The following is a 27,542-nucleotide window of genomic DNA, read 5'->3' on the forward strand; positions in this document are numbered from 1 at the left end:
TAATCTAGTGAGAGATGTCCCTGAACAAGGCAGGGAGCTCAAACTAGATGATCTTTATGGTCTCTTTCAACCCAAACCATTCTATGATTCTATGATAGTTTTTTTCCTCTGATGCATTCCCTCATGTTTAGCTACCTCAGAGCTCATCTGTTGTGCTTTTCGCATGCAATTTTGTGAGGTCCTTCCAGAGTTCCTTGCAATTACAGCAACATTAGAGTGTCCAAAATGGTTTAGTATCATCTGTAGCCTCGAGGACTCCCCTTACACTGCCTGTATAAAGACACAACCCTCCTCTTAAGTAGAATCATATAGAAATCACACTTAAACTTGCTTGAAATAATACTAAATGGGCTTACAACATTTTATATTTTTCTAAAATTATCTTGAACTTTAAGAGTTACTGCAGCAGACCTGTCAAATATCATAATTTGATTTTCTTATACTGATTTTAAGTTTAAAAAAATCAGAAGCTTGAAGGCTTGCTCTAGAAAGAAATCCCCTCTCCCTTGGTTACTCTCCTTACCATCCAAAAATATCGTGTAGAATGTTTTCTTGCCTTATCAATCACTGATTAATTTTTCTTTGTAGTGTTGAAACTAAGGGGAATATACACAGAAAAGGGGAATAAAGGTTAATTACCATTCCATTAAGCAACCAAAAGCACCTTGAATGCCATGTTATTTTTATTTCCCATATAATGGTATGTGACTGATTGAACTAGAAAGAAAACTTAAATTCAGTCTGATAACTCACAAATGAAGTACCAATTTATTAAGTAGTTTCAAAAAACAATTTATGTTTCCAAAATGCATCATGAAAAAACCCACTCAGTCACATATAAACAGTTCTTATTTCAAATAGGCAAAATTATTCTGTTCAGTTGAAAGTCTGCATTTGTATTTAAGTATATGCAGTATCTGAGCATAATAACAATATGGGTTTTTTTGTTTGTTTGTTTGTTTGTTTGTTTTTTTAAGAGCTACAATTTCTCTAAAAAAAAAACTATTTAAGAAAATCAGTGAATTCTCCTTGATGGAGAATTGAAATCTGCAACTTTGACCATGTAGCCTGTTTTTGTAATACTCTAAGAAACCTGCCTTCGTAAGCCCTATTCTTCCATGATAATTCTTTCAAATAAGCAGATAGGTTGAAAAGTTGCTAAGGTGACCACAGATCTTCACCAAGTGTCTATTCTATTCATTCCCAAAAGTGAAGAATTATATGGACTGTTCTAATCAAATTGTTTTAATTTTCCTACTGTTCTTCATGTTAAAGACTATCGAGTACAACAGGATTCTTCACTGCAAAGTAAGAGTAGTAAAGAGTTCATGTTTCAAAACAGATTATAGATCTTCAGTCTGTATTCTGCTTACTCAATGATTAGCAGGAAGACTTTAACAAAGAAAAAGAAAAATATTGCTTAAAAGCACGTACCTAGTATCTCCTTAACATTTATTTATTATTATTTTTGTGATGCAAGAAAAGACTTAACATCTGTTTTCCATGATGACAATCAATTGTTATTATTCTAGAAGATGCTGGAATCAGAAAATTCCCACACTGATGAATAACTTCCCTGGTAACACATATCTTTGAAAACAGGTTAGAAAATAAAGACTATTTAGCCCAAACGTTGTTCCCCAATTTACTTGAAAGCATCTCTAGTGACAGACTCCAAACTCTAAACAGCCTATTCCATTTAAATGTTACTCCAGTATTTAAGAAGCCTCATACAGAATTCAGCTGACCAGCAAGGCACGGTTCTACTTTCTGGTACTCTCTACATTCCATTGCTTGGCTAGATCTCCACTACACAGCTCCAATACACAGCTTAGACACCTAACTAACACATAAACAGTAATATTTAGGTGTTTGCATCAAGAACTATGTACCATCATCTGCTCCTCCTTTCAACATTTTTTTTTCATTTTTGTTCTAAATACAAGAAATGGAACTATAGGAACATTGGTGTCCTGGTTTCAGTTAGAACAGAATTAATTTTCTTCCTAGTAGCTGGTGGAATGCTGTGTTTTGGCTTAGGATGAGAAGAGTGCTGATAACACCCCGATGTTTTAATTGTTGCAGAGCAGTGCTTATACCAAGCCAAGGACATCTCAGCTTTTTGTTCTGTCCTGCCAACAGGCAGGCTGGGGGTGCAGTAAGAGCTGGGAGGGGACAGACCCAGGACAGGTGACCCAAACTAGCCAAAGGGGTATTCCATACCATCTGACGTCATGCTAAACAATATATAGGGGTGGCTAGCCGGGGGGAGGGGGCCGGACTGCTCGGGGTTAGGCTGGGCATCGGTCAGCGGGTGGTGAGCAATTGCATTGTGCATCACTTGTTTGTACATATTATTATTACTTTCCTATTATCACCATTGTAACATGATTATTATTATTGTTATTATTATTTTGTTATTATTATTTTCCTGTCTTATTAAACTGTCTTTATCTCAACTCACGGGCTTCACTTTCCATTTCTCTCCCCCGTCCCAGAGAGGGAGGGGGGAGGGTGAGTGAACGGCTGCGTGGTATTTAGCTGCCAGCCGGGTTAAACCACGACAATTGGTTAGATAGGCCATCTTGAGGTTACCAAGTCCAACCTCCCACTTGACAACAGTAGGTAAGTCTTACTTACTCCACTAAAACAAGTTCTGAAAACTTCCAAAATATAGATTCCACATGGAGATTGCACAGCTTCTCAGGGTGACCTGTTCCTTTGCTCCACTACTGTCACACTGAAGTTTTCCTCTAATGATCATTCTGTAACTCCTGAGTGACAACTTGTGACAGTTTAATCTTTATAAGCTACTAATCTGCTACCACACAATTTTAGCTTGATCATTGTTGTCTTCAGAACTTCCCTCCATGATGCTGTAGGCTGCTACTGGAAACTCTTCTTTGCTAGGTTAGGCCACGCAAGTCTGGCTCCCTCAGCACTGCCAGGCAGAAGGGAAGAACAACTTCATCAGTCTCCTACCCATGTTCGTTCTAATGTAGCCCAGCTTTATTTCACCTACAATGAAAGGGCGCTGTTGGCTCTTACTACACCTGGCATCCATTCTGTAGACATTCTGAAACCCCCTCTCCAGCTCCCTTTCCCTCCCCTTTTCCAGCAGGGCTGAAGCTCTACCAGTTGGTTCTCAACCCATAACCATGCCCAAGATTATTTTGCCGGAGGTGCACAACTTTCCACTTCTTAATGAAATTCATGAGCTTGCTGTTAGCTTACTGCTCAAGATTACCCTCAAGCATTCAGCACATCAGCACCACCCAGTTTAGTACTGTCTCCAAATTTGCAGAAGCTAAGAATTTGTCTCATCATCCCATCTGTCAGTAAAAAATAATGAACAATATCAAACTCTGGAGTAGTTTTCCCAGCTACCAACTGGGCTTTTAAACCACTGACTCCACTCTTTGAGCACAGTGACATAGCTAATTTTCAAGCCCTCTAATAATCAGCTTGTCCAGGGCATACTTCCTCAACACAAAAATATGAATGTGGTAGTAAATGGTGTCAAAAGCCCTACTCAAGTGAAGTCAAGGTGAATTACCATCCATTGTTCTCCTTACTCACAGTATCAGTCATTTCATGAAAGATGGCAGGTTGGTCAGACATGATTTCTTCCTGGTATCCATGTAAACCGATAGTGATAAACTTTATGTTTGTGAAAACAGACCACAAAAGATTGTGGTCCATGGTCTTTCTAGTCTTTCAAATAGTAAGGTGATGCCTCTAATTCTCAACCTTTCTGTACAACAGGATGGTTTGTTCCTGAACTCTCAGTATGTTTTCTTTAGAAATCTGCCAACTCCTGGGCTCTCCTCTTCCCTACACTGCAGCTTCTCAGGGGTCTCTGCACAGCAATTCCTTAAACAACTAACATCACAGTGTACCTTCTCAGCCTTCCTCCAATATCAAATTCTGTCAGCTGGTGATTTCTGCAGCCCAGCTGCCACCTGTGGCAAGATTCACTCCCACCTCTTCCCTGTTTGTGAGCAGCTGGTTAAAAACAGCACTAATCCCAATTGCTCTTTTTGCATTCATGTTCAGGAATTGTCACCAACAGAGTCTAGAAACTCCCTCACAATGCTTGCACAATGCCATGTTCCCCTCCCAGCAAAGTTGTGGCAGAGGGCTGAAATCCACCATGTGGATCAAAGCCTCCCATCAGACAACTTCTATTAGTTGTTTGCAGACAACCTCACTTTCTCTGTCAGTTGGTCTGCAACCAACCCTTACCACAACATCACCAATGTGACCTTTCTTTCTGGTCTTGACACAGACTGGTCTTCTTTGTTGCTCAAATACTTTGCGTTAGTGCAGACACATTCATTAACGCTCTCCTTTCTTAGAGGGAATGTTACAGTCTCCCTTGTAGCCTTCTACCTTATGTATCTTCTCCACATGTATTGCTTCCTCATTTAACCCTCAGATTAGCTCTTAGCAAACCTAGTTTAAAATCTTCCCTGTTAGGTTAGCAAATCTGCCCACAAACATGCCTGTGCCTTCTTGCTGGTTTAATTCCATTGCTTCTTACCAGTTCTTCTTAAAACAAGGTACTACAACCAAAGAATCGCAGAATCACAGAATCACAGAATTGAAGGGGTTGGAAGGGACCTCAAAAGATCATTGAGTCCAACCCCCTGCCAAAGCAGGTTCCTTAGAGCAGGCTGCCCAACCAGGCCCGAGCAGGCGTCCAGACAGACCTTAAATATAGCCAGAGAAGGAGACTCCACAACCTCCCTGGGCAGCCTGTTCCAGTACTCCATCACCCTCACCATGAAGAAGTTCTTTCACATTTTGGTGTGGAACTTCCTATGCTCTGTCTTTTGACCATTACTCCTTGTCCTGTCCCCATAAACCACTGAAAAGAAGTACACACCTCACTGATGACACCATTTACGCACGTTGAAGGTGTCACTCTGGGCCATCCCTGGTCATGCTGCCCCGGGAAGCAGTGGAGTTCCCATCACTGGAGGTGTTTAAGAGAACTGTGGATGTACCATCAAGAGACACAATTTAATGATGGAACTCAGTAGGTTAGTGTGATGGTTGGACTTGGTGACCCCAAAGGCCTTTGCCAACCTAGATGACTCTATGACCTTTGCTCTTAGTCCTGCAGTCACCTTTCATCTCCTCAAGGTCATGTTATTGGTGCTCACACAGATAAGCAGCAAGGGGCAGTAGCTGGAAGGCTAGATGGGCCTCAGCAACCTCTTTGCAACATCTCACATCCAGGTGAGAAGCAAGTAAAAAGACGAACCAGCAGATGGATGCCTTTGTCCTATAGTCACCAAACACTAACACTTCTTGCTTCTTCTTTGTTCTGGTCCAGTCCCCAAACCCAACATGTCCAACATGCATTCTTCACACAACAGAACTCACTCATCCTCCCCTGCTGCTAGGATCCCAAAGCAGTTTTTCAGATTAATGATTGCAGAGAGACATGGAGCCTTTCTCCTGCTGCCAGAAGTCATAAACTTCCAGATTCCACCTTCCTGAAAACATGGCAAGAGGAGGGAACTACTACTATTAAAATAGCGAGAGAACACCAGTTACAGAAAGTCTGCTATCCATCTGTAAAACATAATCATTGTTCCAGTATGGTAAAATTAGAATACTGGGCACAGAAGCATTCCTAAGGAGGGACAGTTCTTTTAGACAAGATCTTGCTGTGCCTCCAGTCTCCTGAGGGAAGACAGTATGGAGAGAAGGCTGTGCCAGATTGATTGGAACATGATTTTATAATGCTCCTAATAATAGAGCAAAGCTGCTTCTGAAAATTGTGCATACTTTTTGAGGTTCTCATCCATGGCTCAGTAGTACATTCTCTCATTTACGGGTAGTCCAAGTGTTCCCACACTAGAAATGCTTGGCATTGCATGACCAGTTATGAAAACAGTTCACTCAGGGGTGACAGAAGGATTGGATAACAATGACTTTTCCCATACTTCATTTGCACAGGGCTATTTCTTCTCTCACAGCCCCAGAGCATTCAAGTTTACCATAAACTGCTCCTTTTAACAGCAGTTAAAAGCCAACATTTCTACTAGCTAACCAGTCTCATTTTTATTTCAGATTTTCCCTGTTTAAAGGTAACACTTCTGAGAGTCAGCTTATTTGTTTTCTCGAGAAACAGATTCTCATAAACAACACAAAAAACAGATTAATCCTACTTTTCCTCTCCTCTTAATCCTTCCCTCCCCAGTAGACTGTAAGCTTTTAGACTAAGGGTGGCAATCATTTTTTCTTCTCTTTACTCATGGAACTGACCAAAAAAGGTGTTACTGCAGTTGGCCTGAGAATTTTTCATGCCCGTAGCAAAAATATAAAAACAGATCAATGTATCTACAGAAGACCTATAGAGAAGAACAGGCACCATCTTGAAAAGATGTCTGAAGTCTGACGAACATCTAAACACAAAGCAGACAGCCTCAGCACTGACAATAGACAATGTAGATGGATGATATGAACAACTGTCTTTGAGTCTTGTAATATAAAATATGGGAATAAATAGAAGGCCAAGGAGCATGTCCCTGCAAGTTGACGTTTCTGTTGAGAGTCAACCCTCTTTTGGGTGGAGATGGTGTCTGAGATGGAGAGCATGAATGGACAACAGCCTAGATATTAAGACAGCTTCAGTAGAGGAGACAGATGGAAAGAAAACCCGAGAGCTCTTGCTTTTTTTTCTTTTTTTTTTTTTTTAATGAAAACCACAAAAACACATTCCTAAAGGATAAAAACCAGACACAAATTATGGTGTGTCCAAATAGATCTTTCAGCCATTTTATAAACACAATTACTCTTACATAGGACAATCTATCCTCCTTTATGGTTGCATTTTGCTATTTCTGTTTGAAATATGTTTATATTATATATGTTAGCTAGCTCATTTCCAAATTTATCTGCACATTTCCCTTTGGTGTAACTGAGGTGTAGGAACCTGAACCATGAACCATAACCAAGCAGCCAGTTGCAAAGGAAGTGGCATATTCCTCTCAAGAACGAAAAGTTAAGAATTCTTCCTCTACAGTTTCAGAAACACGGGAAAAAGGCTAAGATTCAGAACAATACGTTCAGAACCAGGATGTGAAAGGGATATAGAAGTGTAGCCTCATTCTTGTCCTGTAGCTTTTCAGCTGCTTTTGCTGGCTTCACACTGGCTGCTGAAGTCACCTCAGAGGAAAAACCCTGCAGAGGAACAAACCTAACTAATTGAACTGATCCTTGGGTTGGAAGCAACTGTTTTACGCAGAAGTGCTTTACTTTGAATACATAAAAAGGGATGTCTAAGCAGGAGAGGTGGCAAATTCATGCTAAGGGTCATTAACTTACTTGGGTTGACCAAGAATATTTTTTTCAAATTTGCAGGTAAGCTAGGGATCAGACACATTAATGAAATATAGTAGTCAGTCTGGAAACATCTCTAATAACATATGTAAAAACTATATTTGTCTGGTATTTATTTACCTGAAGACACAGGTCCTTTAAAAGAATAAAATAAAATTGAAAAATGTAATACAACAGCCTCTGGGAGAAGAGCTTTATTTTTGTTGCTTAATGCCAAACTAGAGGAACTTATTTCTCAGCTGGTAATATTAAACACGATGAGTCAAATGCAGTGGTGATGTTAATAAAAGTACAAGTTAGATGCTGTATATATTTGGCATCAAGTGTTGAAGCAGCTTAACTTACTTGGATCCGGAACTCAGTAGAATGTCAAAAACAGCATTAATTACTTCTTGAAGGCTCCAGAGGAGTATTTTACAGGAAGAAACACAGAGGAAGGTAGAAAGTAAAACAAACTTTAAAAGATCTGCTTTAACAAAGCCAAAGCCAACTTCCCTATTTTTTATGCTATGATGGCCATTCTGCTGCTGTTTTCCTGCATTCACCCAATGCCAAAGAAATTCAGAAAACAAAACCAGATTGAAAGATCTGCAGCCAAAATCCCAGTGCCAATGATTTCAAACCTCAGAACAGGCACAAGATGGAGCATCTCTTGTCACTTGGGACAAGAAAGGTGGTACACAGAAGACAAGGCCTCAAAGGAAGCATAGAAAACACAAGCAAAACAACTAGTCTATGATTACTGGCAGTCTTTTAAGGTACTAGAGACCATAAATGTCCAACTCATTCACACAGATGCAAATCAAACACAAGAGAAGAAGCCACATAAGCAAATAGAAAGCTTTATAACAGAAAAATCCATATGTACATTTGTCTAAAAAGTGATTATATGTAAAAAACTATTAATCCGTATTTTTTCTTAACGCTTACACAGAACAAGTAAGCCTTTGAGCATTTTCCCTGTTTTCAGATGTTCCACTCTAGTTTTCCTCCTAAATGTAGATGTCAAGGCCAATTTTACTCACCAACAGCTGAATGTAACAAGGACTCTGCAATACCTCAAATACTGAAAATGCATTACTGTTGCTGACATACCATTCCTCTGTAGTATTTTCTCAGTATTCCTTGATCTACAAAGAAGAATATTTCAAAGTGCTTCTCCATTATATAACTTGCAAGGCTTTTAAACCTTGTTCAGAGTCAGTTACTTTAACATGCTAAAAAAGCTACTTACTTCTCTAAGAATGGATTGATATTTTTTCCATCATTCTTCTGCAATTAGAGTAAATGAGATTAAACCAACACACTTTGGGGCAATCAGGCACTTTTTTCCAAAGTACATTCTGCTATTATGGAAAAAATGCTTTTGTTTACAGAAGCTAAAACTTTTATAACTTGGGGGTTCCAAGACTTCCTTTCTCACCAGAACTCACATTATTAAGCTGAAAATTCAAACCAGCTTAGTTCTGGATTTCTGACAGCTTCATTCCAGAACTGATCTTAGCAGGGCTATTTGAGGTTGCAGCACTCTTTTCCAAAGCATCACATCTTTTCTGTCTTGAGCAAGACCTCCCAAATTGAAGTAAAAGACAAATGAAGCAGCTTAGCAAAAACACTGAAATAACTTTATATTAAACTTCGAGTATATATCGAGTGGTATATCATGAAGAGAAAATATTGAAGATCGTGTGAGAAATTATCTATTTTTCCACTAAAATATTTTGTTTGAATTATTCTGCTCTCATTCAAGCACAGATAGCTGCAGATCTGTTTTCCCCTTGAAGAAAATGGAAAAATCAATCATAAAGCAGATTTTTTTTGTGAAAAAGAGGGCATGGAAGAAGATATATTCTTGTATTTACAGGTACTAGAAACCAATAGAGTTGATGTGTGAACAAGTCTGAAGTGTGAACATTTGAACACTTCTGACATCAAAGGTATGAAACACTTTTCAGGTTGACAGACACATATGGCAATTTTAAAACACTGACCTGTTCTGAAAGGCAGCATATCAGTATTGGGTCATTTTTGTGTGCAGAAACTTTCCAGACTCACATTTATCATGTAAAAATGCAGTCAACACCTGATTTTCTTAGGAGGTGGAATACTCTATAGCCTCCCACGGTCCCCTAGATTTTCTGCCTTTCCTCTGTCAAGGGGACTCTGCAGTCCTTTCTGCTCACTGAGAGCCCGGACAACTTCTCCCAGCACTACTGCCTCATCTGCCATCTCCTCTGTAGTCAAAACCCCCAAAGCTGTGGGTTACCGAGAGAGCAAATAAACCCTACTCAGCTTTTAGAGCCTGCAGTGGTTATCCAGCAGTAACCTCTTACCTGAATAATGCTTGAAGGTAGCGTATCTTACCCATAAAGCAGACGATAGGAACAAGGTATGACTTTATGTTTTTTAAACAGTAGAGCAGGGATAGCTTAGGAAGGGTAAAAGCACTGCAGAGACTTCTGAAACACCAGTGATGACAACTCATCCAATACCTGATGCTACCTTTAAATTACAGCAGTGGACCTTCCCAACATTTTTTCAGTTTACTTTGTTGTATTAGGTAGGATTTATCATGAAATAAGTAATGACAGTCCTTGTTGATCATCTGACCAGATACTGGCTTAGCTGAAGCCTTGGTCACAGTAAAATACCTCACAGAGCCAGGGTCTTTTCTTCTGAAAAGACTCAAATATACATGCTGCATAGCAGCACATGATCTGCAATATACAGACCAAACCATTTTTCCTGTGCCTTGTCTCAAGTTTAAAAAAAAAAAAAAAAAAAAAAAAAGAGAGAGAGAGAGAATGTGTTTAAGCTTTAGTCTACATTCCTAAAGGAACCTTAACACTTCTTCCATTACTCCAAGAAAGCGGTATCAAATTTAACACTGAAATTTTCTGTAGAAAAGTATCATTCTCCATGCTTGAAACGTTTGCACTTGTCCCTGTAGCTTATATGGGGTATAAAAGTTTCTTAGAAAAATATACAGAACTATGGGAATTTCCTTTTGATAATCTGAGATTTGTGAGATAATCGCATTCCTTTTCAGGATCTTACTAAGCCAAGGTACAGAATGGCAAACATTCAAAAGACACAAAGGCCAAATTGTGAATTGAACTGCCTTTAATTTTACTTATTTCCCAAACCATATAATTAATTGGACTTTACTGAAGTTGTGGGTGAAAGAATCCTTAAAGCCCAGCTGTACTGAGCACCGTGAGTAGTCTTAGGTTCAGGAGAAATTCTTGACAGAAATTTTACTCATAATTAAAAATGCAAAAATTTATTATGGAAAATACAGTGTTGTCCATAATTCTCAATATTAGACACTCATACAAAGAGATACATCTTGAAAAAGCTATAAATAATCAAGGATGTGAACCAGGAGCTTGTTACAAAACTTTTAAACAGAAAATTATGGTTTGAAGCAAAGTACCATTGAAAGCTATTTCCTAATTTGTGGATGATTCCCAAAGAGTCAACAGTAAAAGACTCAACAGATTTGTTCTCAAAATTATTTATTACCTGTCAGAAGAGATAATGTGACTTAAAAGAATTATTTAATTATGAAAATCTCCCCTCTCACTGAAGATAAGGGGGTTTAGATCAGCCAACAAAAGTCAACCTTTATAAAGGTACTGTCAAAACAAAATAAGCTCTGTCTGGAGTTATGATTTACCTGATAAGGAAACTCTGGTATTGGTGGAGTGATGTAATAATAGTTCATGACCACACTGCAGTTAGATTTTGACTTTCAGTTTGACTTTCTGCAAAGTTATCTTCCACATCAGTGACTAATTAAAAAAAAAAAAAAAAGGGACAAAGACAGACTTTATCATGTTTGATCTCTGTAAATCAAAGAAACCATAACAACACACTGTGGGCAAGCATCTCAAAAGCAAGTCAAGGAGATCATTAAGTCCCAGCTAACTCACAATCATCTCTTTATCATAAAACACAGATCAAGGAAATGCAATGTAAATAAAAATTAGGTGAAAATGTTAGCACTTCCAAAATTGAATCTTTTCATCATGAAGAGGTAGAGATGCTTGGCAGCAGTTGCTGGCCTTGCTCTAAGTTCTGAAGTTGAAAATGGAGTCACAGAAGAAATCCTTGACATGAAGGTCCCTGTTAACATTCACTACCTAAAGATGGACATTCACTACCTAAAGATGGACTATACTAAATAGGCATTTAGTATATGCTAACAGATTGTGACAAGAAGTTAGTTCTTCAAAGAAAAACACATAAAATTCCCACAGTTGTTTGGACTGTGCTTGGCAATGTCAGAAAACTGGTCTAATATTTTTCATTTTATTGCTGATTAAGTTCTTGTTCTGATTGAGAACAATTGCTCACTGCCCTCACACAAAGGATGGAGACTGGCAACCTGTGTGTGCCTGCAACAACCCATGCCCTAGCAGAACTGTCTGATGACCTGCTGCAAGATGCCCAAGGGTTTAAGAGTTAAACACTCCATTTAGAACAGGCTGGAGAGCAAAGGCTGCTGGCAACCAGTAAAAAGTTTCTAAGGGCAGAAGTCATGAGGAGGAGGTTGGCAGACAATACCACTACTGTTACAAATAGCATCTTTGTCTGCTTACCAACCCTGCAGCTGCGGGATAATTTACTTGTATCATCGATGTCGTTCAGTTTGGTATTTCCAAAGGGCTGGAAGGAATAAGAAAAAAAAAGGGGAGGTGGGGTGGGGAGAGAATAAGAAAAAGTTTTCTGCACAAGTTACAACTGTACAGATCTGCTGTTAAGGGCAGCTGTTTCTCAGAGCTGCAAGATATTCAGAATTTCATATCAAGATCTGATTCTCTGCTAGAAGCACAGGCTAGAAGCCAACTCATCAAAACCCCTATCAAAAATACAATTTTAACATCTGTTTGAACTTTCACTTATCTCACTGTTCCCAGACACTATTGATTATCATTATCTACAAGTCTCCAGTATTTTAAAGAGCGGTGGCAAAGGGAAACAAAAGTGAGCATTTTAATATAAAGACAGATAGATACTTCTAGGGGAGAATGAAAACTGAAGTGCTGACTGGAATAGGAGTCTAACATCACCTCATCTTTTATAAATACATTGTCAATAGAAAGGATTAAAATACAGCCTAAACTAAAATGTCTATTAGAACTATAATGAGGAATAAAGGATTTTGCCAAGGGAGAAGAGGAATTACATTATAAGAAACTGTCTGCTGCCTGCAATACACTTCCTGAGAAGGCCACAACTGTTGTCTTTTCCTTTGTAACAGTTTTCTCTTCATACCTTTAGTGTACTATGTGCTTGACTGAATCACAAGAACAGGATATAAAATTTGTTCAGTAGCAACTTTGCACAGTTGGAGTATGTAATAACAATTTTTGCTTTAGCAAAGTAATCTCACGCTTGCCTTGGAAAATGAAAACTTTCAGAATGTTAGAACTCACAGCAGGAAGGCTACATGCTCAAAGAATTCCAGAATTCTTCCTAGTTGGAATGATGTAGATGATCCTACATCTGCTCCAAAAGAGATGTCTCCTTTTCTTCCCATCCTTCACTACTCATATGAATCATGGGTAAATGATGTGTACTTTGGAGACCTGCACAGGAGTTTTTACAACCTTCACAGCTCAACACCAAAAAAAGGAAGAGAAGAGTCTTCACTCCATTAAGTCATCTTTGCACACAACAGCACAGTCAAACAGCCTCTCTCCCTTACTACATACCACAGGATTATTTATTCAATTTGTGATTCACGACATATAAAAGAAAATCACCATGTTCAAAATTCTACCACAACAGAAGACAAAAATGAGTTGCTGTGATTCTTCAGTCTCTTCATAGGTAATAAACCAAGAACAGATAGAAAACTGCTGAATAAGAGAGCCCTGCTAATATTTGCCAACCACTTTTGTTGCATCAACATTTTATAATTAATAACCAAAACCAAAAAGCCTTCAAACATACAGGTGCAAGAACCTAGTGGCCCATATCACCAGAACCACTTCTAGATTAAAGGGACATATTTTTTTTGTTTGATTGTTCAAAGCTGTACAGTCATATTTGTTTGTATTCCTCTAGCACAATACAGACCAACAGCAGATTTTGATCATTAGCAGTGACATATAAAGTAAGATTTAACAATTATCATACACCAGAGGAGGGAGAAAGTCATACAGTTTCTACTGTAAGTAACAGGTTATATGCTTTTGGGGAAAAAATAGTTGTTTTTTTTTTTTGTGTGTGCTTTCAAGTATTGATTGGAACAGGTTGCCCAGAGACATTGTGCAGTCTATTCTTGAGGTTTTAAGAGCTGACCGGATAAAGCCCTGAGCAACCTGGTCTGTCTGCACAGCTGTCCCTGATTTGAGCACAACATTGGGCTGAACGATCTCTTGAGGTCTTTTCCAAACTGAGTTATCTCATGCCTGCATGTTCTATTAGGCAAAACCACACTCAAATAAGCAGGATTATTCCTGAAGATGTCAGTGCTTCTTGACCAACCTGCATATTGCAGAGGTTAGCTTCCTGATATACCTGTACGTGAATTAAGAACAGTTCCAACAAACTGAAGTTTTATACACTGCATGGCCAAGCATCCAGAATTCAGTATGTATCATCTATCTACTTATGGCAGCAAATTTCTTTTAAAGATGTATAAACACACACACAAACGTATACACAAATATATATATAAAGATGTATATAAAAACACAAACATGCATATGTAATTTATACATAGGTATTCATAGGTATTCTAGACTATAGAGGATTCTGCAGAATCACACAACTCACTGGAGCTGTGACACTGTAAAAGGGCTCAGGAGATCTCTGTAGCATAAGTACCATATACTCTAGCATACCCTTTTTCCAAATACTTTCCAGTGGCCATTGATGTAAAGATTCCATCCTGAGGGGCTTCACTTCCTTGAAGTATGGAGATAAACTTAAAACTGAAGCCTTCTGCACAAGGTGAGGAAGCACTTGACCTGTTGGCAGGAATTGGGGGGAGCAATTTTGAACACAACAAAACCGAATGGCACCAATACTTACTTGGCAGGCATTATAAATCAACTGGTGTTCCAATTTTTTGATCCCTAGAATCTGTTGAAACATTTCATAAAGCTGTTCCTTGCTCAGAATCAGCTCCGATACAGCACTTAAGGCCATTCTATTCGGCTGTTTGCAAAAGTCCTCTTCTCCCCTGTATATGGCATCATACTTGGCTAGCCAAGAACTTAACACTGTCTCTTTGCTCAATCCATCAATTTCCGGCAAACTTCGGACCCTCTTTTCTATGTTTTTCTTAAAAACATCTCTAAAGTCATTTGCAGAACATCCTCCACTGTGAACCATTCTTGCAACTCTGTCACTCTTGAGAAATACCTTTTGCAAAAAAGAAAGAGAAAAAAAAAAAAAAAGAAGTTAGGCATGGACACAGAGAAGAAACAATCTCTTAATAAAGGGGTGTTATAGCAGGCTAATATTTTCTTCCCATGTGAAATGTCTTTGCTGGGAGGTCAAGGTTGTTCCATTTTTCATGAAGAAATAATGCATAAATACATGTTCATAACTAATAAGTAATACATGTTCACGTGAATAAATAATGAATAATTACATGTTCATAAAGCAAGTTTCTGCATTGAACAAATACTTAAGTAGCCAGTAAAGTACTTCTACAATAGCTAAGCTAGAATGAAGTCTAAATTAACCACAGCTAATTTAAAACTTACCTACAAGATATCATTAATCTTTCCTCTGTTAAAATCACAGGAGTCTGAAGATACTTGCAAGTAACTCATGAAGAAGCTACATTGTCTTAAAACTTGGCAGTATAATGAGTGAAAAAAGTATCTATAAGATAGCTAGGAATATCAAGGAAGAGGAGACAGAAGTCCAGAAAATGAGAAAAAAAGAAAGAAAAAAGAAGAAGCACTAGAGAATTATTGCAATCAATATTAACAATAGAGAGAAGAAACACTCAAAATGCAAAAAATGGTTTTCCTACTGTGGGTACGATATTGGAAACTATGGAATTCTCTGTGTAAACAAAACAAAACAAAAACCAACACCAAAAAACCTCCCAAGTACATGCATTATAAAATATGACAAGGCAAATTACAGCAATGAATCACATCATTCTGCAAGAGCTTTTCAGTGTTCAAGGGCAGTTGCATTCATCTCTCCTAACATTGACCTTGGCAAGCTTGATCTTTCCATCCACTGCATGGACAATTGATTTCTAGTAATAAGTCTTATGACACTACACTGTTCTTCTACTAAATACAGCCAACAAAAAAATGACAGCTGTGGCATGTCCAGGATTTTAAACAACAAACATGTGCCTTGCAGAAGTCGTAAACTGCGTACTGGTGTTGAACAGGTCCACAGGGAAGAACCACCCAGGATGGAACCAGTCAGCTTCCCATGGCAGAGAGAGATGGATCAGAGCCCTAGAGCCTGCAAGGCTCAGGTGCATGGAGGTGGCTAGGGTGCCAAACCTACACCTCAAGCACAGCTGAAACACAAAGAAAATATTTGATACCATGTGGTCAAACAGATTCCCTTTCCATCCATTTCCCTTTCTGACCATTTTCTCTCTTCAGTCAGATGCCATGAAGTCGAAGAAGAGAAAACTACATGCTTTCAGGTGATGATTTTAGTGACCAAGAGCTATTAAAATGCAATAAGTGGAGATTACAGCACAGCAGAGTTGTGTCACCAAATACCATCATGTTATGGAAGACAGTACACATAACAACCATGCTAAATATTACTGTGATTCATCTGGAAAAGACAAAACAGAGGAGTGGGAGAGCTGCTAAAAAGCTAAGCAGAGAAGAGTATGAGGATGGAAAAAGGACAAGAAAACCATATCCTAAAATTCCCAGTGCTTTTCCTGTAGATCCATGTTTTTCCTGTAGAATTTTTAAAATGCAGCTACCTAAAAAAATAAATCTTTTAATAGATATCCTCATTGATGTTGTACTGAAGGGTGAGATTAAGCCTTAGAGAACTTGGCCCAAAAGCTTAAAACATCACCAGTATCTTCTATTTACATTTTGTGCTTTGTGCCATGATGAATTTCTTTATTTGGAAAAACAACCATCTAAGATGAAACTGTTATCACTAAAATAGAATTGACATGGTTACTGTCAATTAATGATGAAGTTAATTTACTTAAAATGCCACACAAATATTGAATCTCTTTTCAAAGCAAACAATAGTCAGAAATTCCACTTGGCAATAAAACTTATCAACAAAAACAGGTACAAGGATATTAAGCTTTTCCTTGTTTCAGCAGTCTGCAATTACAATTAATTCATCCCTCCAACAGCTTCACTGAAAAGAAAATGGAACAAAAATGTTTTTTTTTTAAAAAAAGATGACTCCAGACTAACTTCAGCTATTTCACTTTGTCATAAACAGCATTAAATCCTCCATCGTTAGTTTGCATACCTAATGAGAAAAAGCAGATGCAGAAGAAAGAATGAAAATGAGAATACTTATGTGCTCTTCCCCTGAAAAAAAAAAAAAAAAAACACCTCATGTTTATCCAAGATTGCATTATCTTATAAATAACATATATAACTGGATCACTGTAATAAATATATGTTTATACACGCAAAATACATACTGTAAAATCATCAGAGTATTATTTACCTCTCATTACTTTCTTTCAGTCATATTATTCAAAACAATTAATTCAGAATGCAGGGGCTGAAAAGCCACAAGAACTTGACTTACAAACAAGAATAATTAGAAACTTATTTCTGATTTTGAAATTGGTTTTCTAGGAGATGTAAGTAAAAATCTGTTCCAGTTTTCAGCACTTACATGTGAAACTGTAACATTTGTTGTCTGCAACATTGAGAGAATAATGGCATAATGATGTTGAGCAAAACAGTATGTGCAAATACAAAATACAATCTGTATCTATTCCATATCCCTCATCAAAAAAGAAAAAAGAAAAAGAGAACAAAAAAAAAGAGAGAGAGAAAAAACAGAAAAAGAGAAAAACAACAAAAAAGAAAGGATTCAAAAAAAATAAGGATTCAGACTCAAATAAAACCAAACATGGTCTTTCAAGAATTTGAAGCGACTTGATCACTGTAAATTAACACCATTTAAAACAATGTACATAATCCGTCTTTGCAAGAGTCATCAATATTGATGCTGCCAGTCAAACAGAAAATGCTTGTAACAGTTTTTAAATACATAAGATACAAGCGAGCATGCTAAATGGATATATCTGACCTTAGACTGTTATTTTCTGAAGTGTTTCATCATGAATTGTATTTGAATTAAATGTTCATAAATTATTCTAATATATTGTTTAGCAAAAACTATGGTATGATTAAAGACAATTATTCAAAATATAAACCCAAGGTGTGAATTAACAGACTAGTAAAAGTATCTGGATGGGTCTGAAAAGGAATCCATTTGGCTTAAAGCTCTTATCATCCCTCTTCATTTTGAGTGGCAATTTACCACAACTTTTCCTGAAGGGAAAAAAAAAAGTAACAATCTTTAAAACGAACTACTTATATTTGCAATACTTAAGAAATAATAGTAACACTTTAATAGAAAGATTCTGTTTTTAAGCCCTTGTTTGCAACAGAAAACCATAAGAGAATGAAAATTCAGTTATAAGTACACTGTATCTGCTTCAGATTCAATACAATAAGATGCATTAAAAAGCTATTAAATGTCTTGTTCCTGAAATACATATGGTACGCTTCACGCTAAATGCAAAATCCTTTGCTTCAGTTGTATTTCCTGAGATTCAATTCCTCAGTTTTAAAGCTTTTCTGAGCCATTTTATACCTGCCATTTTTTTCTTCTCCATAGAAGCTTGTAGGAGTTGCTACTATACGAACAATGTTCGGTCACTAGGTACATGCCAATTGCGTTATTGTTTCCACCATAGTTCCAGAAAGGCCACCTGACTGAGTACCTGTGGCTCCAGAAGCCAGACTCAGATTACAAATCAGGATACATGCACACCTTACAACACTGGTGGTACTCTGTTGAAATCATTCATTTTTGCAGCAAAATACATAAACTTTTACAGTGGTCTTAACACAGTCCTCTAGTTTCTCTTCAATGTGGATTATTTGCATATCCATCAAGGTTATGCAAATAATCAACAAGGAAAATATTTGTGTTGATACATATCTCTAAAGCAAAACAGTAATTAAGTGCATTCACTGAGTTGTCAGCTGTTCTTCCTTTTATTCCTATACTTGGATTGTCTGATCATGAGACTTAGTTCTAATTAATAATTCAAAACCTCCAGTGCTAAAATGTTATCTCAAGTCTCTGGAAAGAAAATATTATTAGATGTCTTAATGTAAAATACAAAATATCAGACAAAGTTATTGTAGGGACAAAGGAAACTAATTCTACAGGGAACTGTACTTAGTAGATCAGGCATGATCTTCAGAAACCCTTATATTATTTAGAAATAACTTGTCGAAAGCCAAAGTTTCTAATGAATTACTTCCTGTTTCTATCAGTATTTCCTTGACTTCGAAGAAATTCTCAGGTGATGCTCTTTGCCAGTCACCATTTGAACTTTTAGTGTCATTGTTGCATCCTTGAATCTACATCAACACCAACTCCCCATGTTACCTACTGCTAATAAGCTACCAAACACCGAAAAGAAAGGCTCTACTAAAACATACACTACATTCCAGGAAAAAAAAAATACTGTTAAAAGCCATGTTTTGATACATCTATCATGAGAAAATTTTTCAATTCACATTATTCATAGTCCTTCTAATTATTCCTGGATGGAGCCATAACTACAGTCTTTGATAAATATCATATCATAGCCATTGAAAGATGATCAAGTAAGGAATTAAAAATCAAAACAAAAAATTGCCTCAAATTCATCTTTCTTTATAATTACAGTGACAGTCATTTGCATGTATCTACTGAAGTATGATTTAAATTCATTTTTATCCAATAATTATATTTGTGAAATTTCAACTGTTGCAAATGATAGTAAACAGCTTAATTCAAAGTAGTCTGTAGCACTAGATAGTTACAATAAAAGTATATTTCTGTTTAGTGATGAAAATCATAATTTAGGAGTGCCTAAAACTCAAATGTTGGAAATATTAAACAAAGGACTGCTTTTTCTTCTAGTACATACCCCCTGAATAATAACTCTACTTATCAAATGACTTACCAAATTTGTCAAATTATATATGCAAGCAACACGAACACGATAATTTTTTGCCTTCCACAAAGCTTAGAAAAAACATCATCAATACACTGAAGAGTTTGCATAAACTCAACTGTAGCTAACCTTCACCTTTTCTTTGTAAAAAGATTAAATTGAGGTCTATTAGGCCACACGTTAGTAACTTTTATACATGTTTTACTTCATTTGAAAGACCCAAAGAGAGAGTTTTCTATTAAGGTCACCTTTTTAGCCCACGTAGAAGAAAAAAACCACAATACAACAGTTATAAATATCTATAATGTTTCTACCAGTTTGTATAAGTGGTGTTATTATTAAAAAATAACATTTTGCAATCCTGCTACACATACCACTAAAACATGACCTTTCAGCTACTTGCTTATGTATCAGCTCTCTTGGTAGAACTTGATTCAGCTCTAGGCACAATACCAACTGGCAAAGCACCAAGTTGGCGCTAATCAAATTATTTTACAAGCCCTTTTATTCTCAGGCAGGAAACTCTGCAAAACAGTTTGAAAAAGAGAAAAAAAAAAAAGTGACTTAACTCCCCTCCTTTTTGTAAACAGAAGACCAAACAAACAAACAAACAAAAAAGTGCACTCCAAATGGATGTATCTTACATCAAAATGGAAATATATTTATTTATATATACATTAAAATTTTTAATCAAAATATCACTTTCATACTAACATTCTCTTCTAAAGTAAAATATAAAAAGCAAAGCCCCAATATTTTAATTGCAAAAAATGTTGTTTATCATATAAATCTGTGGTGTTGCAGACCACCACATATATTTGTACTATATCCTGTGCTATGAAATAAAAATGCCTCATTTTAGATAGCAAGTTTTAAAGGAACACAATTTTTTTATAAAAAAAAAAAAAAAACAAAAACAAAAAAAACAGAAGTGCCTTCTTGTTAACCACATGAAAACTGAAATGTTAATTTTAGAGATATAGATGTGTCCATGTATAAAAATGCACGTCTAAGTATGGAACTATTCATGTATATACCCACACTGGCAGACACACACATAGAAAACCCTTCAAGTCAGTCCTGGTCATCCATTGGAGACAAACTTAATTCAGCTGTAACTTACTGCTTCTTACATGTATGTTCTGAGCACAACTTGTGTGTAGCAACAAAACACAGGATTTTATTTAAGCTAAAATTCCTTTGATCTTTTCAGATTCAACAGAATACTGAGGAGGAACAGAAAGACCACAAAACTGATTTATCAGACTGAAAAGGAAGTTCCTCACTCATACACAGCTGGCCCCTGTGCACCTTCCACTAGCACAACTGCACTGAGTTTCTCTTCTTCATTAAGGAAAGAAGGAGTGGGACTTTCATTAGCCACAAAAGCAGCTAGAAATTTTTCTTTGTTTTTGACAGTAACTGCTGTTCCTGCAGCTCTGAGGAGATCACATTAACATACTAGACACGTCTTACACCTTAACAGCCAGAGCTCAGTGCATCTCTCATGGAAAAGGTGGCTACAGCTCAAAATGCACACTACGTCTCTGGGACAGGAGACTTCCAGATGCCCAGACGCACTAGATAGCATCTGAACCAGCTCCCTTATCTTTTTTTTTTTTTTTTTTTTTTTTTTTTTGACACACAATTCAAGTTATCTAATAGCTTTTTTCACTTCTGTTAAATTCTGGCGTCTCTTGGTATCCTGCACATTCCAGCACAGTAATAGGTGGAATAAAACATCCCAGCAACTCTACACAATGAGGGGCTCTAAATAATGGTTCACCCAGGAGTCCTGGTAGCTTCCTGCTTCTGTTGCTACAATTATTTGTCTGCCATTGCAAATTAAACATGAAATGTCTTCCATATTTCCAATCATATCTCTAACAGCATTTTCTGCTCCATTGAGAACCATAGTAAATGCTCCATTACCTATACTTGGACAGTTCTAGGTGATCATGCTGGCTGTTCCACTTGCTGGTGCAAACTTAGTTTGCTTGTGAAAGTACCCTATCCCCTCCTAATTAGCCCTATTCTGAATCTTCAATTGTCTTGGCCTCCTGAACTTGTTAAGAAGCTGCAAGCATTGCAGTGCTGCCACTGAGAAGACACCACCACTCCAGACATGTTCTCTAACGGTGAAGTTCTTGCAATGACTCCATCACATGCCATTTCCCACACTGTTCTCTTCCCAGCCTGGAACAAAATGCTCTGGCAGGGACACCTTCCACCAGACCAGGTTGCTCCAAGTCCATCCAGCCTTGCCTTGAACATTTCCAGAACATGGGGCATCCTCAGCTTCTCTAGGCAACCTGATCCAGTGCCTCACCAACCCTGAGTGAATAATTTCTTCCTAGTATCTAATTAAACCTACCCTCCTTTAGTTTAAAGCCATTACTCCTTGTCCTGTCACTGCAGTCAGTCCCTGACAAAGAGTCCCTCATCAGCTTTCCTTTGGGCCCCGTTTAGGTACTAGAAGGCGACTGTAAGAGAAAACTCTGGGGAAACATCCAGGCTGAACAACCCTCAACCTCTCTCAGCCTGTCTTCACAAGAGAGGTGTTCCAGCCCCTTGATCATCTTTGTGGTCCTCCTCTGTAATACTTCCATGTATACTCACTGTAATACTTCCATGTCCTTCTTGTGCCGGGGGCCCCAAAGCTGAACACAGTACTCCATGTGGGATCTCCCAAGAGCAGAGTAGAGGTGGAGAATCACCTCCCTCACCCAGCTGGCCACAATTCTTTTGATGCAGCCGAGGATACAGTTGGCTTTCTGGGCTGCAAGTGCACATTGCCAGTTCCTGTTAAGCTTCTTGTCAACCAACACCCCCAGGTCCTTCTCCTTGGGGCTGCTCTCAATCCACTCTCTACCTAGCCTGTATTTGTACTTGGGGGTTGCCCTGGCCCAGATGCAGGACCTTGTACTTGGCCTTTTTGACTTTCATGAGGTTCATGCAGGCCCACCTCTCAAGCCTGTCCCTCTGGATGGCATCCCTTCCCTCCAGCATGTCAACTGCACCACACAGCTTGGTGCCATTGGCAAACTTGCTGCCAATTCTTCCTGCCCCTTGGGAGCACTGCTATAGAAGAACACCACTGAGGACAAAAATACTCTGGTGCAGCAGACAAATTCATTTTGTAACCTCCCTCTCCTGGCCAAGAAGAAACACATTGTAAGGACACTTCTCCCAGATGGAGCTGGAGCTTGTCACAGGGCTGAGTTTGCTGGGAGTTGGGTTGCTTCACCCAACTGCCACCAGCCATGGTGCCATCATTGCCCTTCAGCTGGTGGGAACCTCCCTGGGCAGCTGGGCTGAACCTCCTATGCCAATCACCTCTGCTCAGTGCAGAGCAGTAAGACTCAAAAGATTTTGGTGAGGGTTATACAGAGGTAGTGAGGATGGACCCACTGTCCCCAAAGTAGCAGCTGCCTCTTGCTTTATCCATTTGACACTGCTACTTACTATGCAATACGTAAATCCTACAATCATTGAATATCAGTGCACCCACATAAACCTTTAATCTTCTCTTTCTCTTGAAAAAAAGTAATGAGCACATCATTGTAACACATGTAAGCAATGTTTAGCCTCTGAAAGCATCATTCATTCTACCTTTCAAGTGTTTCAGGAGTTTTTAAATGGTATTCCACACACAAATTATAAGCTTACTTCAATGCCACACGCTATGTCCCCTACACCACCTCATGCAACTGATATGCCAGCTAGTTAGTTTTCTAAGTCTCAAACTTACTTTTCATCACAATATACTGCAAATGAAGTTTGGGCTATCCTTAAAATTCACTATTGTTAAAACTGAACTTTTTCATGAAATGTGGTTTCTTTCACAGTAGGAAAAAGGTTGTCAGATACGGATTTTTCTCCAAGGAGATTTTTCAGGAAAACTCAATCCTCCAGACATAGATGTTCAACCACAGAGGACATTTTGTATATTTGGAATTGAACTACATACTGGAATTTACTCAGTATTTTGAAATCAGTTTTACCTTTATAAATATAAATATATACATTTAGAAGACTGGCTTGCAAATCTTCTTCCCCCCATTTCAGCCCACAGAGGTCATTTTGTATGTAAGGAGTCGTTCTTATATTAGAGGGCTTTTTTTTTATTATTATTTTAAGCTTGCTTGAAATAAAGCTAAAATTATATTAATAGTAACTATGTCGTATTAGAAATTAAAATTCAAAAATATAAATGAGCAGAAATAAGTCTTTGATAAAGACTGAACAAGGGTAAAAAGGACTTTGATGGAAGTCCAGGGAACACATATTTGTGAATGCTTTTCAGGTTTCTGATGGGTTCTCTGCTCAAGTGCCCAACATGCTTCTTGAAGTTAACAGAAAAACACAAGTCAGGGGAAAAGTATGACTTTTACTCATGAACAAAATACACTTTTTTGGGAAAAGAAGCAGTACATAAAGTTCTTGAAGAATACATTGAACCTAAGACTTGATTTGTAGTTTGATAGCTAATATAAGCATTTTTAGAAGTATTACAGAGCAGGAATCATACAGAAGTGATTATCAGGGTTTCTTCTTGTAGCTTTATGGTTGAAGTATATCTGTAAAAAAGGAAATCTAGGAAAGATTGAGCAACAAACAGCAACTAAGAAAAGCTTACACAGAAATTCTATGCTGCCAGGACACTTCCCACAAAGGAAAACAACACTGAACAACAGACTCGATGTGCTAATTGATGTATGTGGGGGATGAATGCATAATCATGTTCCTGTGCTGCACTGAGCAGGCAGGTACATACTCCTGAGTTTATGATACATTGAAGGTATTTTTTTAAAGGGTCAACGATTTTCAGAGCTAAACTGAAATCTAAAATTTCCACAGAAGACAAAATTGAACTAAAAGGAATTGAATGAAGTTTCTTAAAAATCAGACATGACATGCACCATCTCTTACTTTTCTTTTTTTTTTTAAGTCACGTACTGTGTTTGAAATGTTACTTGATGCAAAACAAAGCACAAGTTTTTTACTGTGCAATGTCAAATAGCACCTTTGCTGCTTCTGCAGCAAATCCTCAAAACCTCTCATACACGAGCTCATAAGTAACTCTCAGCACAGCCAACAGCTCTCACCCACTTCTTAAAGTCCTCCCTGTTCCACATTCAATAAAAATACTTCAGCTGTTGCCACAAGCAATGTTCTCTGGGATCTGCTCATACATTGCTCAGCAGTTCTGTTTTTCCTTAAACTGTACAATGAATAGCATGGACCACTGGGGCTGCTTTCATGATGGTGCCATCAGCCTAAATAAAAAACTGCAACCTAAAATGCATGCTGCTTCTCTAGGTCTACACACTTGTAAGCATATTACACATCACTGTGCAGTGAGATTTGTATCTTTGGCTCCTTCTTCAAATTGGCAGAAGCAGCTCTCCAAAGTCTTCCTGAATTTCTGTTCCTACTGGCTACACATTTTGCAGGCTCACGTACTGCAGTGTGTGTGCCTCTGGCATAACAAGAGCAAGCACAGCTATAGTGACAACCACCATAAAAAATCCACAGAACTATTTCACCCGGAAGCCATGTTTTCTTCTGGATTAATTTATTAAACTTATCCAGACACCCTTGTGGAGCAAGCATATTTGTCCTCCTTTCAAGGCTGACAAGAGCAATAAGAGGCTTTGCACCCTGGTGAGACACAACAAATTATAGAGTGGTGCCCGTAAGAGAATAGCTGTGGATTACTTTAGTAACAGCTCTACTTCCTAAAGCCACTACTATCTTATCTTTAAAAGTACAGCCCCTCCCACCCCCCTTGCACTAAAGGCCAACAGAGTCCCTGAGTTCACTGTCTATCTGCAGTGTGCTGAAGGGCTTTGTGCACCATGGTATTGGCCCTCAGACGGTACTGCCACTCTGGAGGAAAGTTGTTTCCAGACAGCACTGGATGGACACATCCAAAGCAGTTCAACTTCCCTCTCTGTGACTCTGCTCACACATGCAGTGAATATTCACATGGTTCCAGCTCTGTGCAGTCTGATCCACAACAAAATATTCAACATTAGCAGCCAGCTGAGGCAAATCTTCTTTCCCACAGATGAGTCTCAAGCACCTTCATGCTAGACCCTGCATGAGGGTAAGTACAAACAAAATAACTTCTGGTTTTCCATTTGTCTGTATCAGGGAGAAACTAGCTGATAAACAGGTAAAAGGATTGCAGAAATAGATTTGCATGTTTCAAAAACATGATGCTTGCTTTGTTGAAACATAAGAAACAGCCTGCAATTAACAGAAGTCTTAGTAATTCTCCATACAATAATAGGACTTTGACATCTGACACGCTGCTAGGAAGAAAACACTGTGTCTGCATATTGTTTTCCTCCTGGCTAGGATGTTGTAAGTCTGGTGTAGACAATGCCATGAGGTCTGACATCACAGACAACTGACATTGAAACCCAGACTATCATCTTGCTGGAGTTGGAAACCACAAGTGAACTGAATGAGGTTGAGGCAACTTCCCAGTAACTTCAGCATATGCAGACTAAACACAGCTCTCCGGTTTTGCATTTTTACCTACCATGCCTTGACTTAGGTATCACACAGGTAACTGGAAAATAAAATGTCAGTCCTCACCCAAGCACATGGCAAATTTATAAAGTGGGGCCCTGGAAGATGAGTGCCTGAAATAGGTGTCCCATGTCCCTACCCCATTCCACACCAGTTAAAGGTAGCAGAACAGGCCTTCCCAGGCCTGGCTAAAGGAACCAGAAGTATCCTACGAGTGCTGTTACTGCTGCTGGAAGACCTTTGGAAAGCAGTTAGATATATGCTTGATCCAGGGGCTTTATAAGAGTTTCACCAGGGTAAACTCTCACACCAAGCAAGAGAAGTGGAAGTTAGGTAAGTGACAGGTTTTATCATTGGTACTGCACAGGGCTAATTTTGTCAGAGATTAAAAGAATTGGCTATTTCATTTTCCTATTACCATTAACACTCTCCTGAACTAACCATTTTCACCCAAGTATGGATTAATAGCTTTTTGTTTGAATGAACATCCTGTATCTCCATTTTTAAGCATAACACGAGGCAGCTATAGTCAGAGTAGGTCTACTGAGATCCTTTCAGTCCCTATTCCCTACCACCATACCACACTACTTTCATTTTAAAAAAGGACACTCTCCCAAAGCATAACTTAGCCTCATCCGAATCACTTTTTGATTTCTAGTTTATATATTCTGCCAGTGCAACTGAATGCTGAAAAAAACACATGAGCAAATAGAAATTGGGCCAAAGCCACTTGAAAGGTCATCCCGTAATTTATTTATCTGTCTCTGTTTCAGCAACTAAAAAAAAAGTGTCAGCAAACTCCTGGAAACTGAACAGAAGTGCCACTACATTCACCTACCTCAGACTTTTTGAAAGCCAGGCAATTAACCCGCCACTCTCCTTCCCTGTATTATTTAGCTTTAATTGTTTAGTTCTGGGGTGTGTGGAGGGGTGGTGTTGGGTAAGAAGGGCTAAAGCATTGAGCTCACAATGCAGGCTAAGGAAACCAGCAATGCTGAGAGACAGTAACTACTAGGATAAACTACTGTGATTGTCTAGAAATAAAAGAATAAAAAAAAAATCCCATCATCACTGATGAAAGTAAGAACAAATGGGTTGAAAAGGAGAAAAGAAGGTCAAAACTGCTGTAGACATCAAAAACTGTGGGACAAGAGACAAGAAAATAAGGAAAGATGAAAGGAATATATCTCAGTCTGTACTTACATAATTAGAGAAAGGAACCATTCAGAGGAGAATAAGGACAGGAATTGCTGCACTCCATGCTTAGCTATGCAACTCATCCATTTTAGACCCCTTTCAGTGTGCTGGAAAAGGACAGAATCACAGAATTGTAGGGGTTGGAAGGAACCTCAAGAGATCATTGGGTTCAACCCCCCTGTTCCTTAGAGCAGGCTGCCCAGGTAGGCGTCCAGACGGGCCTTAAATATAGCCAGAGAAGGAGACCCCACAACCTCCCTGGGCA

The 27,542-nt window shown here is 38.3% G+C and overlaps 1 protein-coding gene across 4 annotated transcripts in view; it reads right to left on the minus strand.

The window, feature by feature from the left end:
• CADPS2 (calcium dependent secretion activator 2) overlaps window positions 1-27,542 on the minus strand; it is a 312,175-nt gene that overhangs the window by 194,840 nt on the left and 89,793 nt on the right. For all 4 annotated transcript variants that reach the window (XR_014318177.1, XM_082768101.1, XM_082768100.1 and 1 more), the window contains exon 3: window positions 14,404-14,736. Coding sequence is in view for 3 of the 4 variants with exons in the window: in XM_082768101.1 (XP_082624227.1) it covers window positions 14,404-14,736 (333 nt within the window). In the remaining variant the exon portion in view is untranslated. The remainder of the gene's footprint in view (window positions 1-14,403; window positions 14,737-27,542) is intronic.

This window comes from Aythya marila (assembly GCF_965140915.1).
Source record: "Aythya marila genome assembly, chromosome: 1".
Taxonomy (NCBI): Eukaryota; Metazoa; Chordata; class Aves; order Anseriformes; family Anatidae; genus Aythya; species Aythya marila.